Source organism: Eubalaena glacialis, chromosome 13, assembly GCF_028564815.1.
Source record: "Eubalaena glacialis isolate mEubGla1 chromosome 13, mEubGla1.1.hap2.+ XY, whole genome shotgun sequence".
Taxonomy (NCBI): Eukaryota; Metazoa; Chordata; class Mammalia; order Artiodactyla; family Balaenidae; genus Eubalaena; species Eubalaena glacialis.
In genome coordinates, this window is record NC_083728.1 from 89,053,908 (window position 1) to 89,073,783 (window position 19,876).

The window sequence follows — 19,876 nt, forward strand, 5'->3', positions numbered from 1 at the left end:
CCCACAGAGAAGAAATCATTTTATTTATTTAAAAAAATTTTATTTTATTGAAGTATAGTTAATTTACAATGTTGTGTTAATTTCTACTGTACAGCAGAGTGATTCAGTTATACATATATACATACATTCCTTTTCATTTTCTTTTCCGTTATGGTTTATCACAGGGTATTGGATATAGTTCCCTGTGCTCTACAGTAGGACCTTGTTTTTTAAGAGATCATTTTATCATCTCATGGTATCGGAAGAGTGGAAACGTGTACGTGACTTGTGTGTGTGTCTAAACTTACTGAGAAGGATTTATTGGTAAGAAAGAGTGTTGATTTCATTAAGCAAATAATGGGACAGAGTTCAGCTCTGTATGGATGGAAGATTTTGGCATTTTGAGTCTGTTGATATAACTGAAATGTGATTTTTTTCCCCCCACTTAATGCAAATTTGAGGATTTCCTAAAGTATGAGAATTGATAGATGAGTGACTCTGGCCTAGAAAATGGCGTGTTAGCGAAACACACTGATGAGGAAACTTTCCTCTTTGCCTTTAGCCAGGATTCTGTTTTTACCCCTTTTTGCAGTTTAAAGGATTTTTTTCCCCAAGTTGATTAAAAAAAAGAAATGAGTTTTAGACTTAAAAGTTAACTGAGGGGGACTTCCCTGGTGGCACAGTGGTTAAGAATCCACCTGCCAATGCAGGGGACATGGGTTCGAGCCCTGGTCCAGGAGGATCCCACATGCCACGGAGCAACTAAAAAAAAAAGAAGTTAGCTGAGGTAGACAGGTAATAACATACATTAAGTGCACATTACGTGCTGGCACCTATCCTAGGTGGGAAATTATATTTCCTAATGAATGAAAATTTCACTTAGATGTTTAAAATTATTGAGATACGTTAGTTTTCTATATTTTATCACTGTTTCTCTCTTTGGCTTTTTGTTTCTTGTTCATCATAGTCTGTGTTACGTGCCTGTTGGGTGGCCAGCACCATGTGAAGCCCATGTCTAAAGGGGTGGAAGACAGGGTCGGGGCAGGGGTTCCTCCTTCAGAAGAACTTAGCTGGGGGCACAAAGCCACATGAATGCAGAGACCTTGAGCGCTCAGCTCTGTGGCCCTTCAAGTAAATGGGAGCAAAAAGAAGGAAGAGATTGCTGGTGGTTAGAGAAGGGATTCCCAGATCAGTCAAAACATTTATGTAAATGTGGCTATCAACCTAAAATTGCCAACTTTTTGTCATGCCAAGTCATTGTTGAAATTATCACCATTTTTTGTTACCTCATTTCATTAAGGGGAAACTATTTTAACATGAAAAAAAGAGAAAAGACATTACACTAGAACAAAGGGTGGGCGTTTAAAATAAATTAGTTCAGTTTTATGAAAACCTCCACGATAGCATCCTTATCTTTTTAATTTTGGCACTAGTGAAAATGTTATCACAGAGTGATATTTGGGAAACACTGGCCTGAATGAGACGTCACTGAGAAAGTGGGCTTTGCCTGGACCAAGCACAGCGAAAAGAGAGGGATTGTCAAATGCATCAAGGAGCGAGAATAATCACCTGGAGGTGGTAATGGCTGGGGCCCACAGGAGGGGCAATGAAGGATAGCGGGAAATGTAAGTGGTACTAGGGAATGGGGCACTTTAAAACCCAGGGAGAAATTCAGATTTGCCGTAGAATACAATGCAGAGCCATTGGAGCTTTTTGAGCCTCAGAACATGAAAATGACATTTCAAAAGATCGATCTGGTGGCTTAATGTCGTGTGAACTTGGGAGGCTGGAGTGGGGGCTGGGGGCCCTGTTGCTCTTAGATTAAGTTGCGAGTGGGTGGAGCCCAGAATAGGAGAGTGGGTACACAGGTAGGGGAAAGGTCAAGTTCAAGAAACTTTAGAAGAAAGAAAAGATAGGACTTGGTGACACACATAAACATAAGAGGAGGGAGGACTGAAAATTACAGCCAAAGTTTCTAGCCTTGGAGAATTGAAAAATAGTGGAAATATTGACACAAATTAGAAAATATATGTAATTTTATTTATTTATTTATTGAAGTATAGTTAATTTACAATGTCATGTTAGTTTCAGGTGTACAGCACAGTGATTCATTTATATATATATAGTTATATATATGTACATATATATGTTCTTTTTCAGATTCTTTTCTCATATAGGTTATTACAAAATATTGAGTAGAGTTCCCTGTGCTCTACAGTAGGTCCTTGTTGGTTATCTATTTTATATATAGTAGTGTGTATTTGTTAATCCCAACCTCCTAATTTATCCCTCTTCCCAACAATTTCTTAGTTGATGTAATAAAGTACTAAATTTGTGTTGTCATAGCTTACCCTGGGAGTGGGTGAAACCACAAATAGTATTTTGGGGACCCTATGCTTCTGTCAGGGACCTGGTAAAGAAGCTTGATTTACTAATTGAATGTTAGCAAAACATTTCCTTCCCATGTGTTTTCAAAAGCTAAGTGAACATTATGTACTTTGTTCTTTCTTTATCCCCCCAAATTAGGAAACTATGGTATGTGATTAGGAAATTACGGGATTTAGACATGATTTGTCCAAAGTAGAGGGGCACTTCAGAGTTGGAGCTGAAGAAACCATGCGGTAGTATACTCTGAAAAAATAAGCTTCATTTTCTCTAAGAGTAAATGTCTCTTTTGCTCACTGTTGTATCCCCAGAATCTCACTCATAATTGGTGCATAACATATTTCTTTAAAAATGAGTGGTAGATCTAGATAGAGTGGGATTTTTTATGCTGTGTAATAAATTATCTTTTATCATATCTGGTAGAGAGGACAAAGAGAATTCTATCTCAAGATCACAAAATTTTTCTACTAGGAGAAATCATATGCCATGAACTAAACTCAGTGTGACCCTAAATGATCTTTGCACAAAATCGAGGCAAAGTTCTCTTTGTGCTGACTCTATTGAAACCCTCTCCATTTTTTGATATAACCAAATTCCACTGGAATGACCCTTAAATTAAGACATTGCTAATCTTGTACATATGAACAAGACATTGCTAGTCTTATACATATGAACATATGTACATAATCTTTTTGAGATGTTACCAGAATTCTTCCAGTCAGAAGCAATCCAGCATCAGCACCTTGGAAAAACAAGAGCCCCGAGCTGGTTGGATAATATTTGAGGCTGGAGGTGAGGGAAGTTGGGGTCAGAGCCTGACAGGTCTGGAGTTTTGCAATGGGAAGCCACCGTGGAATTTCTAAAAAGGAAAGAGACATGAGATTTAAATTTTGAAGAGATGACTTTGTGATAGCTGATGTTGAGAGCTTGAACAAGGGTGGAGATGGTGAGAAGTCAGCACACCTGAGAGAGGCTGGGAAGTCAAAGCATGGCGCACAGATTTCTGGCCTGTGCAGCTGATGGGCGTTGCTGATGATCTGAAGTCATGAACCCTGGGTGAGGACCAGGTTTCTAGGCAGATTGGGAAGATTTCGACTTAAGTTTTGGAAGCAGCTGTGTAAAAGCAAAGGGAAGTGGAAGGAAACAGGACATCACAGGCCTATTTGAGGAGAGTTGACAAAGGTGGCCCATTTAGAATTATCGTAAGAAAATTAATCGCTTTCCTATAACCAAATAACAATTGAAAATTGCAACAACAACAACAAAAAAAAGAACAGGTATCTTGACGATTTAAAAAAAGAAAAAGAAAGTGCAATGAAAGGAACTCTCCCATTTACAATAGTAACAAAAACCAAAACACTTAAGAGTAAACCCAATTAGAAATGTGGAAAATGTTTATGAAATATACGTTATGAAAACGTCACTTAAAGGCATTAAAGAAGAATTTAATAAATGGATAAATATGCTACATTCAAGAATGGGAATACCTAATATTGTAAAGAGGTAAATTCCCTTCAAATTTATTTATGAAGTCATTATTTTTAAACTTGCTGAAAATGATTCTAAAGTTAAACACCAGATGATCATCTCAAGAGATGTAGAAAAAGCATCTGACAAATGCTAACACGTCTTCATGATAAAAGCACTCAATACGCTAGGCACAGAAGGAAATTTCCCTAACCTAATAAAGGGCATCTATGAAAAACCCACAGCTACCGTCATACTCAATGGTTGAAAAACTGAATGCTTTCCTCCGAAGATCAGGAACAAGACAAGGATGTCCACCCCTTCTATTCAATATTGTATTGAAGGTACTGGGCAGTTAGACAATGAAAAGAAAGAAAAGGCATCCAGATTTTGAAGGAAGAAGTAAAATTATCTTTATTTGCAGATGATGTGATCTTATATATGAAAATTCAAAAGTATTAGAGATAATAAAGGAGTTCAACAAAGTCGAAAGATACAAGTTGAATATACAAAAGTCAGTTGTATTTCTGTACACTAGAAATGAACAATCTGAAAATGAAATTAAGAAAACAATTCCAGTCGCTAGCTCGCAACTTTGGGGAGTTTCAAGCAGCCTCAGCGACGGCATCAACCCTGGACGCAGGAAACATCTGGTCCGGCTCTGGTAATGAGAGGCCCTAAGATCCCAGAGGTACCATATGAGAAGTCTAGAATGTGTTGAGGACTCAGCTTCCTGCAAACATTGGTTAAGAATCCGCCTGCCAATGCAGGGGACACGGTTTCTATCCCTGGTCCGGGAAGATCCCACATGCCGCAGAACAACTAAGCCCGTATGTCACAACTACTGAGCCTGCGCTCTAGAGCCCGTGAGCCACAACTACTGAGCTCACATGCTGCAACTACTGAAGCACACGCACCTAGAGCCCGTGCTCCGCAATGAGAGGCCACCGCAATGAGAAGCCTGCGCACCACAACAAAGAGTAGCTCCCACTGGATGCAACTAGAGAAAGCCCGCGCACAGCAACGAAGACCCATGCAACCAAAAATAAATAAATAAATAAATAAATAAATAAAATTGATTCTTTAAAAAAAAACAAACTGTAACTTTGTTTGAATTACTCCAAAGTTGATATCTTCTTCAAAAATAATAAAGTAGAAATATTGCAAAATTTTTAAAAAAAAGAAAACAATTCCATTTATAATAGCATAAAAAATAAAATATTTAGGAATAGATTGAATAAAAGACGTATAAAATGTATACTCTGAAAATTACAAAACAGTTAAAATTAAAGAAGACATAAATAAGTGGAAGAACATCTCTTGTTCATGGAATGAAGATTTAATCTGGCTAAGATGACAATACTCCCTCAATTCACCTACAGCTTTAGTGAAATCCCTATCAAAATCCAGGCTGGCTTTTTTGTAGAAATTGACAAGCTGATCCTAAAATTCATATGACAGTTGAACAGATCCAGAATAGCCAAAACAATCTTGAAAAAGAACAAAGTTTGAGCACTCATACCTCCCAGTTTCAAAACTTACCACAAAGCTATGGTAATTACTCTGGTCTGAATGTTTGTGTCCCCCTCAAATGCATTGGTTGAAACCCTAACCCCCAAAAGTGATAGTATTAGTAGGTGGGGCCTTTGGGGCAGGTACTTAAGTCATGAGGGTAGAATCCTAATGAGTGGGATTAGTGCCTTATAACAGAGACGCCAGAGAGATTCCTAGCCCCTTCTGCTCTGTATAAATACAACGAGAAGTCTGCAAACTGGAGGAAAGCCTTCACCCAACCATGCAGGTACCCTGATCTTGGACTTCCAGCCTCCAGAACAGTGAGAAATAAATGTTTGCTGTTTATAAGCTACCCAGTCCAATAGTATTTTGTTATAGCAGACCGAATGGACTAAGAAAGTAATCAAGACAGTGTGGTCATGGCATGAGGAGAGACCTGTAGATCAATGGAATAGAATTGAGTGACCACAAATAAGCTCTCACATTTACAGTGAATTGATTTCCAACAAGGGTGTCAAGATAATTCCATGGGGAAAGAATAGGCTTTTTTTTTTTTTTTAAGAATAGGCTTTTTAACAAATGTTGCTGATACAGCTGGATATCCACTTGCAAAGGAATGAAGTCGGACCCCTTCTTCACATCAAATACAAGAACGAACTCAAAATAGATCATAGACCTAAATGTCTATTTAAGAGCTAAAATTATAAAAGAAAGCTAAAAGTATAAAACCCTTAGAAGAAAATATAGGAGTAAATCTTTGAGACTTTTGGTTAGGCAAAGTCTTACTAGACATGACACCAAAAGCACAAGCAACCAAAGAAAATAGATGCATTGGACTTGATCAAAATTAAAAACTTCGGTGTTTCAAACAAAGTATAAAGCCAGCCCGCAGAGTAGGAGAATATTTGCAAATCACATATCTGATAAGGATATTTTATCTATAGATATGTAGATATTTATATACAGTTGTTTCTTGGTATCTGCTGGGGATTGGTTCCAGGACCACCGCCCCCCCCATGGATACTGAAATCCATGGATGCTCAAGTGCCTTATATAAAATGGCATAGTATTTGCATATAATCTATGCATATCCTCCCATATACTTTAAATCATCTCTAGATTACTTATATTACCTAATACAATGTAAATACTGTATAAATAGTTGCCCGGGGTACAGCAAATTCATTTTGCTTTTTTGGGACTTTCTGGATTTAAAAAAATATATTTTTTCATTTCATGGTTGGTTGAATCCATGGATGCGGAACCTGTGATATGGAGTGGTGGCGGGGGGCAACTGAATATAGATATCTATAGATAAGGGTATTTAGAATATACAAAGAATTCTCACAACTCAATAATAAAAAGGCAAATAGCCCAATTTTAAAATGGGCAAAGAAAAAAAATCTAAATAGAAATTTCTCCAAAGAAGATATATCAATAGCTAATAAAGCACACAAAAGGATGCTCAAAGTCATTAGTCATCAGAGAGATGAAAATTAGAACCACAGAGATATAAAACCACAGAGACTGACAATAACAAGTATTAGTGAAGATGGGGAGAAACTGGAACCCTCATACACTGCTGGTGGGAATTTAAAATGGTGCAGATGCTGTGGGAAACATTCTGCCAGTTCCTAAAAATGTTAAACATATAACTCAGCAACTTCATTCATAGGTTTACAAGAGAAATAAAATATAAGTCTACACAACAACCTGGACAACGTTATTCACAATAGCCAGAAAGTAGGAACAAGCCAAATGCCCATCACCTGATAAGTGGATAAAGAAAATATGGTATATCCATACAGTAGAACATCAGTCAGTCATGAGAAGGATTGAAGAACTGATGCATGCTACAACATGGATGAACTTTAAAAACATGTTAAGTGAAAGAAGCCAGTCACAAAATACCACATATTCTATGATTCCATTTATGTGAAATGTCCAGAATAGGCAAATCCAGAGACATAAAGTAGATTAGTGGTTGCTAGGACTGGTGGAGTTTGAGGTTAAATAAAGAGTGATTGCTGATGGGCACAGGATTTCTTTTTTGGGGATGATGAAAATGTTCTAAGTTGATTGTGCTGATGGTTATACAACCCAGTGAGTATATTACAAACCAATGAATTATACACTTCAAATGGATGAATTGTGTAGTGTATGAATTATATCTTGATAAAAATTGTTATATAAAAAATACTAAGTGAAAAGTTTGCAGAACAATATATAATATGAATATATTTTTGTGAAATAGTATAAGTTCATAATAAAACACTGTATTCTTAAAAATTAGCAAAATTTGTGAAGTTTGCATAAGTGTAAGAGACATTAGTGATATAGTAGCTTTAATCATGTAACAAATCTGGTGACAAAATTTCTTACCAGTAATCGATCCCCCCTCATTAATAAAATACTAACAACAATTAGTATTTATTGCATTCTTTCTGTATGCCAACATTGTGTGAAATTCTTATCATGCACTTTGTCTTTGTTTTTCACAACACTTGATGATGGCCCCGTATTTTCTGTAACTCTCCCCTTTCTTTCTCCAACATACCAAAGTTTACATTTACAAAATTGTATTATTTATCAGAATATCAAAAATGGACAGTTCCTTTTATTGTTAGCAGTAGTTATGAAGGTAAATACCGTAGGTCTTAATTGGAATTGGTATTAATGTGATCCTGTGAGTTTTAAGAACACACTGATAAATCCATCTGCATGTGTTTAAGTAAGATTTTAAGTTTATACTAAAACATTTTGCATTTGTTGTAGTTGATGCCCAATGGGAGGAGAAAAGACTTTTTGTTACTTGTCAGCTTTTTGTTTAATGTAATGCTAAATTTGAAAGACAATCTATGGCAAAGATAATTTTGAGGGTTTTTTTCCCCATTGCAAATATAGGCTAGTGCCTCAGTCAGTTTGGGCCGCTATAACAAAATTCCATTTACTGGTGGCTTAAACAACAAACATTTATTCCTTGTAGTTCTGGAGGCTGGAAAAGCCGCAGATCAAGGTGCTGACAGATTAGGTTCTTGGGGAGGGCCCTCTTCCTGCCTTCTTTCTTGCTGTGAGAGCAAGCTCTGTGGTCTCTTCTTTACAGGGGCACTAATCCCATCATGAAAGCCCCATCCCCATGACCTCATCTAAACCTAAGCACTTCTCAAAGATCCCACCTTTAAAAACATCACATTGCAGGCTAGAGCTTCATCATATGAATTTTGGGTGGGGATACGATTCCGTCCATAGCAACTAACTATGATGGAAATCTTGTCCATAAGTGCTAACCCTAGCATTTTTTTGTTTGTGTTTAGTATTATGTGCCAAGAACCTTGCAAAGAAAGACTTCTTCAGTAAGTAAAACACCCATTTTTGCTCTCTTACAATATTAATGTTCTTCACATATTTCTGAAATTTAAAACTTAAAAAAAAAAAAAACAACCCTGGGAGTATTCTCCTAAAAGTCCTGCCCTTTGCTGACTAGAAATCCACAGTTTGACAAGCTTCCTTTCCCAGTTGACTACCACATAGAGACTCCGTAGCTCCAAGGCACAGAATTTATAACTCATACGAGAACAACTCTCTCTCATTCCTTATTCCGGCCACACCCTGTTTTCTCTGTCTTTCCATCCATTAATGTATTGCTTTCTGCTGGGTGAAGTATCCTCAGCTCCAATACAGACAAGACATTTTTCTGTAAAACGTCTGGGTTTGAGTAACATTGTTGGTCAAATTTGATCAATTAAATCACACTTTAAAAGCCTTGTAATTAAAGGAATTGCAATAAAAATATAAATGGAGGATCCTTTTCTAAAGGAAGGAATCACCTGAGAAGAAGTTCACCTACTATAAAGCAGGTGCCTGCAGCGTGATATTTTTCACACTCTTTCTGATCCTCACAAGAATGCTGCTCAGTTCCTAAGTGGTTCTACTCATGCTTTAAAGGTAAAGAGACTTAGGTTCGCTGGCTTTATTCAAGTAGCTAAGAAGCTCCAGAGTGGTGGCTCACATCCAGGTCTATCTCTAAAACCCTTACCTGGCCACCTCTCTGATCTTATAAACCTGTCTGATTCATACTCCAGCATTTAGGAACTTACCTAATTAAAACTCGGTGAATACTTGCTTCCAGAGATAAAATAGACGAAGACCAGTAAACAAGATTTCTAGGTATTATTATTTTTTAGAAAGTATAAATATAAGTAATTGTAGACACCTTTTCCTCCATTTAGCTAGCCCCACTGAGCGATCGTCAGAAATGGAAATTTGAATTTAAGCCTATTTTTAGAGTTCTCATTTCTAGCCTCTAAAAATCTGAGGAGGATGTCATTCTGGGTTGCCTTTCTTAGAAAGCTTAATGGAAATAATTTATTTTGCTGATTGAAACTAACCTTAAACTTGAGAATAAAATATACTAGGGTAGTCTTCTTAATCAAATAGATGACCTTGAAGCTCGCTTTACTTGCGGGACTGGGTTCTGTCTTCTCATCCAGTGTGGCTGTCCCCTCTCCTCTAGGACTCCCTGACCCTTTTGCAAAGATCGTTGTGGATGGATCTGGGCAGTGCCACTCAACGGACACTGTGAAGAACACGTTGGACCCCAAGTGGAACCAGCACTACGATCTGTGAGTTGAATATCCTATAAGCCACTTGGGGAGCGGCAGGAAAGTTGGTACCTAACTTGTAAGAGAAGCATTTAATTTTTTTTTTTTTTTAAAGGGATTATTAAACTTCTTACTGATAACAAACGTGGATGGCCAAACAAATACATACTGCCTACTTTTAAAATTCATATACTTGGAAGTTCTTGTGTTTGACATTTTCACACATTTTAATGGTTTGCTTCTGTAACTGTGGTCTTCAAACTTTCAATCTCCTGGCCATACTAACAGGAAAAAAGGGCCATAGTTCAGGTCCTCTATATGCTACTGTTTTTTTCAGCAAAACCCTGAACATGGTTGTAAAATGCATTATTTGAAATACATTATTATTATTTTACATATTTATGATACAAATATATAATATATATTTCTGTTGATTTTTTTAAAATTTTGCTTTTTAGTACAAATATATTTTCTGCAAGAGAAAATAAAGTTTGGTATGACTGGAGGTATATAAGCCCACACACCATCAGATAATTTCTTATATTCATTTGTTAAATGGATTGCACTTTGAAAATCTATTTTGTAGGCACCTATGTTTTCATGTCCCTGCTAAGAAATTTTTGTCCAAGTAATGCTGAGTGATTATTGGCTTTTTACTAACACAAATTGAACTGGGTTTGAGTGGGATTTTTAGTAGTTGGATCCTGAGGCTCATTTGCAGTTACACTGTGGCACCGGAAGTAGCCTGGAAAGTGGTTGTCAGTCCATGTCCCGAAAGCTCCCTTCTGTGGTTGACCTACACCGAGAGAAAGTGGCAGGTTTCCTGTCTGAGTTAGTGCCCTTTTGTGTACTTTGGATGGATGGAGGGTTTGTAAGTAGTCCTTTGGTGCAAATTAGTATTCTCTATTAAGCCTAATTGGTGGGGTTTTGTTTTTGTTTTTGTTTTTGGCCACACCATGCAGTATGCAGGATCTTATTAGTTCCCCAACCAGGGATCGAACCGGTGCCCCTGCAGTGGAAGTGCAGAGTCTTAACCACTGGACTGCCAGGGAAGTCCTGGTGGGAACTTTTGAATCCTGCCATTATCCTCTGGAACTATAAAAATATAGTAAATTTCTGTTATAAGATTATTATCATTATGTGGTTGTCTGCATGTGTTTCTTACATAACCGGATGTAGTCCTTTCCCAGCCCATTGAAGTTAGTAGATATATACTTATTAAGCGCCTGTTAGCTGTGGATATAGAGCCAACATTATTTTAAAAGGATTCTTCTGGACTAACAAGTCAATCAGATAAAATCTCAATGGGCTATCGCAATTGAGAAATACAATTAAAAATGAGTTTGCCTGTTGGTTTCAGATACGTTGGGAAAACGGATTCTATAACCATCAGCGTGTGGAACCACAAGAAAATTCACAAGAAGCAGGGAGCTGGCTTCCTGGGATGCGTGCGGCTGCTCTCCAATGCCATCAGCAGATTAAAAGATACTGGATGTAAGAACCCAACGCTTTTCTGCCTCTTAATGCAACTGAAGAAGGCTTATGGGGCATCATTTTTTATTTTATTTTTTTGAATACTGAATACAGAATTCCTGCCTTCCTCTCTAGTTAACATTTCCCTGGGTTAAGTTTTGAATTGTTTGTTTGCAGACCAGCGTTTGGATCTATGCAAACTAAACCCCTCAGATACTGATGCAGTTCGTGGCCAAATAGTGGGTAAGAACTTTCTCATCTGTATAAAGAGATAACTTTTACAGACTTAACCTTCAGCTCTTCATCACTGAGAAAACACATAAAGGCACTGACCAATGGTGACATACTTCGAAGGACAGGTCCCATCCGGGGGCCATCTCTCCAGGAATAAAAAATTTCATCTTATGTGGTTTTTATTATTTTATCTAATTCCCTTCATTCTGTCATTCAAGGTGGAGTTAAAATGACTAAGGTACAAAAAGATGTAGGGTTATCATTTATAATGTAATTTTAATCATCACATGAGTGGACAATTTGTCATATTATCCAAGTGCAGATGATAAAAATGGTGGCCACATATGCAAGAGTTAAGAAATAGTTTCTAAAAAAAAAAAAAAAAAGAAATAGTTTCTTCAGGAGGACCCATCATATATGTAAAAGGCAAAGAGAATTTCTGAAGACTTCCATGTAATATGATTTTACAGAGGATTGACTTACTTAGAATGAAGAAATAAAATGTGCTCATGTCATAAATTGTTGACTGGAGGTATTCCATTGGAAGTAGTTTATCTGTTAAGTAGCTCATCCTGTTATCCATCCCATTTTTATTAGCATTTCAGGGTAACCCAAATATTGACTGTATGCATTGCAAGCAATCAAAGAAAACAGTATCTCAGCAGCATGCCAGAGTGACTTATGGCCCCAAATCTTTTAGGTATTGTCTTGTGTAGACCTGACCCAAGATAAACGGACAGTGAGTGTCCATCCTGAAAACTCCTGTCATGACAGAGTTCTCACTTACTGCCTTTCTATTTGTGATTTCTTCTTTTCTTTGTGGAGGGATGTGCCGGGGGAAAATGAGTAACTGGAAGCAGCTTCATAAGTGTCTTTGTTGTTCATAGTAGGGACAGAGAATCGACACGTAGGTGCATCCAGACCTTGCACATACTGACAGTGCTTTCTGTGTCCTTATTAAACTTAAGTCAAAATCTTCTTAAAATATAAGGTACCTTGGAGGAAGTGAATATTGTGTTCTGTTATTTTGATGAAGAGCACAGACAACACAGCATCTCTTTCTGCTCCACGTTTCCAAGGAGTGTTCCAAGTGGTATGCGTTCTGTGCAGCCAATGAGTGAGATGCTTCATACTTGAAAGCATAGGAATGTATATGTGTATGTGTAGACATATGCCTCGCTTTTTAAAATAATATCGTACATAAATTACACATTTGCAATGGCTCACTGTGTTACAGTTGTATAAAATACCACTGGATTTTAATGCAGGATGTTCTTTTCTTTTTAGTCAGTTTACAGACACGAGACAGAATAGGCACTGGAGGGTCCGTGGTAGACTGCAGAGGGCTGTTAGAAAATGAAGGGTACGTATCACTGCAGCGATGCCCACTGAGTTCTCTGCTGCCCAGGCTCTCGCACTGTATGAAAGTTTCCTTCACACCTTTTCACTGCGTTGAATACTTGAGGTGCAGTCTTGGGATAACACTGGGATCCAGTTTCCTCGTTTGTAAAGGGAGCTGTCAAAACTAGTGGGGTAGTGCCCCAAAGGCTCAGGATCCAATTTACAGAGGTTCCCGCTGGCCAAAAAGCATCAGTAAAGAATTATAACTGCAGTGGATTGAAGCAATCCATTGAGTTCATAATGATACAGGGAGAAATAAATTCTAAAAAAACCAAAAACCGAAAAACACCCTCAAAAATTCTCATTGGTCACTATCACAATTTTTCAATTCCCCAATGAGTTAACTATTAATGTCATTAATAGTTGCTGACAACATCATGAAAGAGAGAGAATCTGACATGAACTTACATCTTGGAGGTCCAGGGGACGGGAATGGGTTACACAGCCCCGGGGATAAGCTCCAACCAGAGGGGGGCACCCTGTAGAGTGTAGCAGACAACCTGGTGTCTTCAACAAATACACTGCAAGAAAAATAACTAAAAAGGAAGGAAGAGAACCTGTAAGTTAATAAAAGAGATTTAAGAGACATACCTATTAAATGCGGTGTGTGGACCTCGTTTGGATCCTGATTAATGAGACAGTTGACTGGAGAAATTTGAACACTGACTGGTATTTGATGATATTAAAAAAATTAATGTACATTTTTGGGGTCATGATAATGGTAAAAGGCCTATCTTCCAGAGGTCTGTGCTGAAATATTTAAGGATGAAATGGTAAAATGTTGGGATTGGTTTCAGAATAATCCAGCTCAGGGGGGAGGAGTTGGGTGCGTGGCCACGAGACAGTCACTGGAGCTGGGTGATGAGTCCAGGGCATTCACTGAACTAGTCTCTCAATTTGTGTGTCTCTTTGCACTTTTTCAATGTAGAACATTTTTCAGAAGTACTTGCTTATAAGGGAAGATAGCCTATTAAGGTAAATTGTCTTCACAGTTGTTCAGGGGATCAAGATTTATGTTAAAAGTCACTTTTAAAGTCATTGTGGTATTTTATGTAACCAGGAGTTCTATTATAGAATAAAATGACAAGGAAAATGGAATGTTTGGATATGATTCTGAGTCAAGAAAACTGAAATCTCATTTTCTGAGCTCCTTATAGTACAAGGTTGGTTTTTCCCAACCATTCGGCTCTGCCTGAGGATGAAATCCTACGAGTGGCCTCAGTGGCACTTTACACATGGCTACCTTTGGTCACTGGTTCCTCATGAAAAAGTCTGGCTCTCCAATTAAATAGGACAGGACGAATTATATGAAACTGAGCACTGAGGACATTCTATCAATATATTGCTCAAGAAAAGCAAAACAAATGGAAGTGAGAGCGTGGCATGGAACTTTCGGGTGCTTCCCGGTCTTCAGCCGGTGTTGTGATGTGGGCTTGGTCTTCCCCTTCTAGAACTGCGTATGAAGACTCAGGGCCTGGAAGGCCACTCAGCTGCTTCATGGAGGAACCAGCCCCTTACACGGATGGCACTGGGGCTGCTGCTGGCGGGGGTGGCTGCAGGTCTGTGGAATCCCCGAGTCAGGATCAAAGACTTCAGGCCCAGCGACTGCGAAGTCCTGAGGTCCGAGGGTCACTCCAGACGCCGCAGAACCGACCTCACGGCCACCAGTCCCCGGAACTGCCCGAAGGCTACGGTGAGAGCATCCACCCCCGCCGTCCCGAGAGCGATCGGTGATGTTTCAGACAGCTTTAATGTTTTAAGCCTTTTTTAGTGACTCGTACCTGCCAGAAGTGCTGATGTTTGCAGAGGTGTGCCCCACGATGGTTGTGTCAGTGTAAAGAAAAGTAACCCGAGATGGTTGACAAATCTTGCTCGTCATGAATTTGTCCGCAATTGCTCCAATCTCCCAGTGTAGCAGTTGTGTGAAGATTTTAGGCAAATGAATATCAAAGAAAACCGAGAGGATTGGGGCAGGGGCCTGGATGGGGGTATTTGTAGTGCCCTGGGATTTGAACGTGGGAAGGACGGCCTTGGGTACGAGTGAAAGGATGGGATCTTTTGACAACCACAGAGGGAGCACCTAAATGCAGAAGGAATCCATGTAGATGTGGCAGATCAGACCGGAAGTAAGAGCTAATGCAGGGGACAGAGGTCAAGGTAGGGTCAGTCCCAAGGTGGCAGGTCCAGGGGTGTGGCCGCCTCTCCAGGTGTGACCAGGAGAAGTAAGGTCCACCTACACATTGACCCAGGGCTTGTGACTCCCAGATGCCAGGCAGAAGTTAACTGCTGCCCTTCAAACCCTTCTCTCGGTGCTTTTAAAGACTGTTGGAAGGAAGCTGGGATGCTGTGCTTACAGGATGGGTTGAAAACTCTCTTTGGAATTGACTGTAACTACCGTATCCCCCACTTTCTCATGCAGAACAGAGAACAACGGTGCAGGGGCAGGTTTACTTCCTGCACACGCAGACTGGAGTTAGCACGTGGCACGACCCCAGGATACCCAGGTAAGTTTCCTAAAATTCTCACCATCAAGGCCATTTTCCAGCAGTTGCCTGGATCCCCCGCCCCGGACTGTGGGTGCTAGAGCCCCTTTGGTGTGAAGATGTGAACTTGGCAGAGCAGCAGCACAGAGAGATATGTCGCAGGGGTCCTGGACTCAGGCTCGCTGGGGGCGGTCCCAGCTCCGACGCCACCCCGCCCGACTCTCCAGCTGCTACATCAGCAGCTGCCGTAATGCAAGGGGGCCCTTGAGAAAGCAATCCTGGATCTTGAAATTAGATCACGTAACTGCAAAAGACCCTCACCCCTAGATTAAATCAAATGCACTTACTTGAAAAACCGATAAACCCTTAAAGATGTGTTGCTCTCATTCTAAACTAAAAATATTGCTGAGCGAAATGATATGATGTCTGATGTGATGCTTTAAATAATCGGGGTGGGGAAGCGAATAGGGGAGCATTGGAAATAGGTTGGTGATAAGCTGGTAATTGTTAGAGTTGGTTATTCATTATGGTCTCTCTCTATTTTTTTTATATGCTTAAAATTTTCCATAATAAAAAGTTAAAAAGGAAATATAAAGACTCTATTACCCTTTCTCTCTTCTACTTTACTGTCCCTATTGCCTCAGTCCCTTGGGGACCATTCCTGGGGGAGATGAAGCTTTTCTATACGAATTCCTTCTACAAGGCCATACATCCGAGCCCAGGTCAGAGAGACCCCTGCCCCACCCCCACCCCGTAATGGAGTTAAGTTTCTTTTTCCTCTTTGCTTTGCCTTCCTTTTTTCTTTAAAAAATTTTTTCTTTTGTTTCAGAATAGCATTACTTCCTAATAACATTTTTAGTAATGCTCATTTCCTTTTTATTCATAATTTGTTTCATCTGAGAACAAGCTTCTTGTCTTTGATTTTCCAAATCTATGTTGAATTTACAATTCAGTATCTGTAATTAGAATGGAAATATTACCTGCAAATGAATGAGGTGTCTCTTTAGTACTCACTGGAAGGAATGTCAGGCTTTGGTCCTCATTAGAAAAGCATCTTGGTCAGTAATGCTGTGCTCCCAGATGACCGTGGAGTGTACTGAAGTAATGAATCAAGAGGTTAGAATTAGAAAGACTTGCTTATTAACAAAGCCAACTCAAAAATGAGACGGCCTCTTCCCGGCGCAGCTGTCTAGAATTGGAAGATTTTGAATGCATGTTCATACATCCCCATCAGCTTGAAAAAACTTGTACCGTTTGGGAGCTTTTCCATGCAGAAACCTTTCTGACCTTGAGCATTTAATTGTGAATCCAGCGTTTTCCAGCAGCCTTCAGATATTTCCTGCTATTCTGGCCCTCTTTCATGGAAGGAATGGTATTCCCCGGGCAGACCGCATTCCCTATCATGGTCACGGGCTCTGAGGGTTGCGGTTTATCCGCGTGCCTGTGCTGCCACTTGCGGCACAGAGGCCTGGGCTCAGTGCAAGTCTGGCGTAAGCAGCACCGCAACTGACCCTCTTAGCAGGGCCGCGACACGGCCCCTGGATAAGGGGACGCCCCCGGGTTCTCTCACGGAAGTTTTGGTCTTAGGCCTCCACACACAGATGGACAAACCTCTCCGTATCTTGCGTTTTGGTAGAGACCTTAACAGCGTGAACTGTGATGAACTTGGACCGCTGCCACCCGGCTGGGAAGTCCGAAGTACCGTTTCCGGGAGAATATATTTTGTAGATCATAATAACCGAACAACCCAGTTTACAGACCCGAGGTTACACCACATCATGAAGTAAGACTTTTACCAAATCTTTGTTGACCTCGTTAAAATTTCACGTTTTCTACCAACTTTCTTCTTCATTTCTTGATTGCGTTGTTGGTTAGCAGAGAATAAGTGTAAGCAAAATATGATAAATATTTGGTGGACAATTGCGTTTTAAACTCTCAAGCCGCCGTGAGCAGTACTGAAGTCCTGTGTTGTTGTCACCCTGTTCTAGCTTGCAGCCTAAATAAAATCCCCTGAGCTGGCAGTATGGGGCAGCTTCACTCACGAAGCTTCCGTGGGCAGCATTCTGATGAGATACGTGGCCTTAGAGAAGCAGTGAAGTGAGGCTTTTCCCTGGTGCCCGCTCACCACTGTCTGGGAGGGCTGGTCCAGAACACTGCTTGCTGGAGCCTCTTCCCGGGCCATCATTCCCGGGGGCCATGGACCTGGCTATGACCTTGGATCCCACACTCCACGTTCCAGGTTTGCTGTGTCCTCAGAACATGAGCGCCCCCGGGGCACTTGTCATTGACAGCTGACACAACTGGCAAAACTTGGACAGGACGGATGCTACTGTGTTCCTCTACTGGCCCTAGTCCTTCTGTCCAAAAGGCCTCTGGACTTCTGCTTTCGATGAGCGGGCTTAGAAATCCCTCGGTTATGAGCAGGAGGAGTAGTTACCACTGGATTTCACTTGTTTGCTCCTGTGCGCTTTGCCCCCCTCCACGGTCATCTGCTTTGAAAGTGCTCTCGTCAACTCCATTTAATTCTCACCCCCAAGGCACATCTAATAGCGCGTTGGTCAGGCTCACAGATACGCACTAGATGCACGATGAATGCTAGCAGTTTCTGTTTTTACTTACGGCAACGATAATGTATGAGATACGGAGATGGAGGGTCTCCTTTACTGAATCCTAGACATCTATTTAGTCTGAGGGTGGCCACCAGCAGTCTTTCCGTAAGAAATTTTGACTAGCAGTTTGGTGAAATGACTTCCCCTCTCAGTCGCTTCGTGTGGGCACACTGCTGGCAGCAACCTTGGCCGCTGCTCTTGGGGCGACCTCGATGCTTCTGTTCTTCTCCAGTCACCAGTGCCAACTAAAGGAGCCCAGCCAGCCGCTGCCACTGCCCAGTGAGGGCTCCGTGGAAGACGAGGAGCTTCCCGCCCAGAGATATGAGAGAGATTTAGTCCAGAAACTGAAGGTCCTCAGACACGAACTCTCACTTCAGCAACCCCAAGCTGGTCACTGCCGCATCGAAGTATCCAGAGAGGAAATATTTGAGGTACGGGGTTCGGGCACAGAATCTTCCTCCCTGTCAGTAGACGGTGAGTTCTGCTTTCTGTTTGGTGTTTCGGAGATTGATTTTATTGCTCGGTGAAATGCAGAGCTTTATCAGGGCCAAAGCCCAAGGTGAGAGAGGGAACTGTATCTCCTCCTGTGGTAAAGGTTTAAAAATCAATGACTTCTGAGTGAAAATGTAGAGATCTGTACAGAAACTAGTACTAAATAATATTGTAAATCCCTGCGCCCACGTTGTACAGATTCTATTTCCTGCCATCTGCACGGTTTCCTAGAATCAAGCATTCCTTCTGCTGCAGCCTTGCACGCAATTCCCCTCGTGGCGTTGCCTCCTCAGAGAAGCTAAGTGGCCTCCCTGTTGTCCCTGCTGGAAGGAGGAAGAACTGATGGTTCCGGGCAGGGTTCTGGCCTTTGTCCAGCTCCCCTGCGGGATCAGGGTCCTTAAACAGGCAGGGCCTTTGGTAGGCAGGGCCCGTTTCTCAGGCCCACGATCATGAGTAGAATCTCAGCTGTGTTTGGGCCTTTGTGGAATCCTTGGCAGAAATGATCAAACGAGGCACAGATTCTCACTGGGCCACAGCAGCTGAGGGGGCCGTAGAGGGAACCGCCCCTGCGGGCAGCTCAGCGCCTCTTCTCACCAAAGCGCCCAGGGCCCTGCTGGAGGCTTGGGCACAGCCAGATGAGTGGATCAGCTGAAGTGCCTGATTTTGCCCATTGAGCATCGTAAATGTTTGTCGGGGATAGAAAAGAGCTGAATTCTTGATGTGCTGCTGCCAGATCGTTTCCACTCAGCGTCCTCTTGCCTCTTGGGATCCAGCTTTTGAATTACATTAAATTTAAAGCAAGAAAAGATCCTTAAGTGCCTTTTCACTGAAAATACCTACAGACATTTAGCTGGTTCCACTCCAGATGCTGAATCTGAGGGACTATTAGGCTGACCACATGTTTTCTGTGTCTGGTAAGCTGCTTTATGTCTTACTTAAACCCTCCTTGGTTTTTCTGACTCCGTGGGAAAGTGTGATTTTTGACTTCAGATGTAAAATCAGGCTCAGAATTCTTTTAGTATTCAGACTCTCTTGTGATGTCTTCATTTTGGTTAAAATATATCAATTATTTATAGGACACATTGGAATTAATTTGTGTAGAGAAAATCAACCCTAGCGAGGATGTTTAACTCTTAAGTCATGATTGCGCTGAGAATAGATGTGTGTTTCCTTTAGGTACAGTATCACCTGCCATGTGCTTTGCTGTTTCCGAGGGAGAAAAAGTGAAGGAAGCAGC

General features: G+C 40.7%; 1 protein-coding gene across 2 annotated transcripts in view; it reads left to right on the plus strand.

Moving 5' to 3' along the window:
- Window positions 1-19,876, plus strand: part of SMURF1 (SMAD specific E3 ubiquitin protein ligase 1) — a 100,580-nt gene that overhangs the window by 63,684 nt on the left and 17,020 nt on the right. For both annotated transcript variants that reach the window (XM_061207890.1, XM_061207891.1), the window contains exons 2-10: window positions 8,661-8,699; window positions 9,860-9,968; window positions 11,308-11,441; window positions 11,598-11,663; window positions 12,942-13,017; window positions 14,507-14,748; window positions 15,475-15,559; window positions 17,175-17,321; window positions 18,380-18,578. In XM_061207890.1, coding sequence (XP_061063873.1) covers window positions 8,661-8,699; window positions 9,860-9,968; window positions 11,308-11,441; window positions 11,598-11,663; window positions 12,942-13,017; window positions 14,507-14,748; window positions 15,475-15,559; window positions 17,175-17,321; window positions 18,380-18,578 — 1,097 coding nt within the window. The remainder of the gene's footprint in view (window positions 1-8,660; window positions 8,700-9,859; window positions 9,969-11,307; window positions 11,442-11,597; window positions 11,664-12,941; window positions 13,018-14,506; window positions 14,749-15,474; window positions 15,560-17,174; window positions 17,322-18,379; window positions 18,579-19,876) is intronic.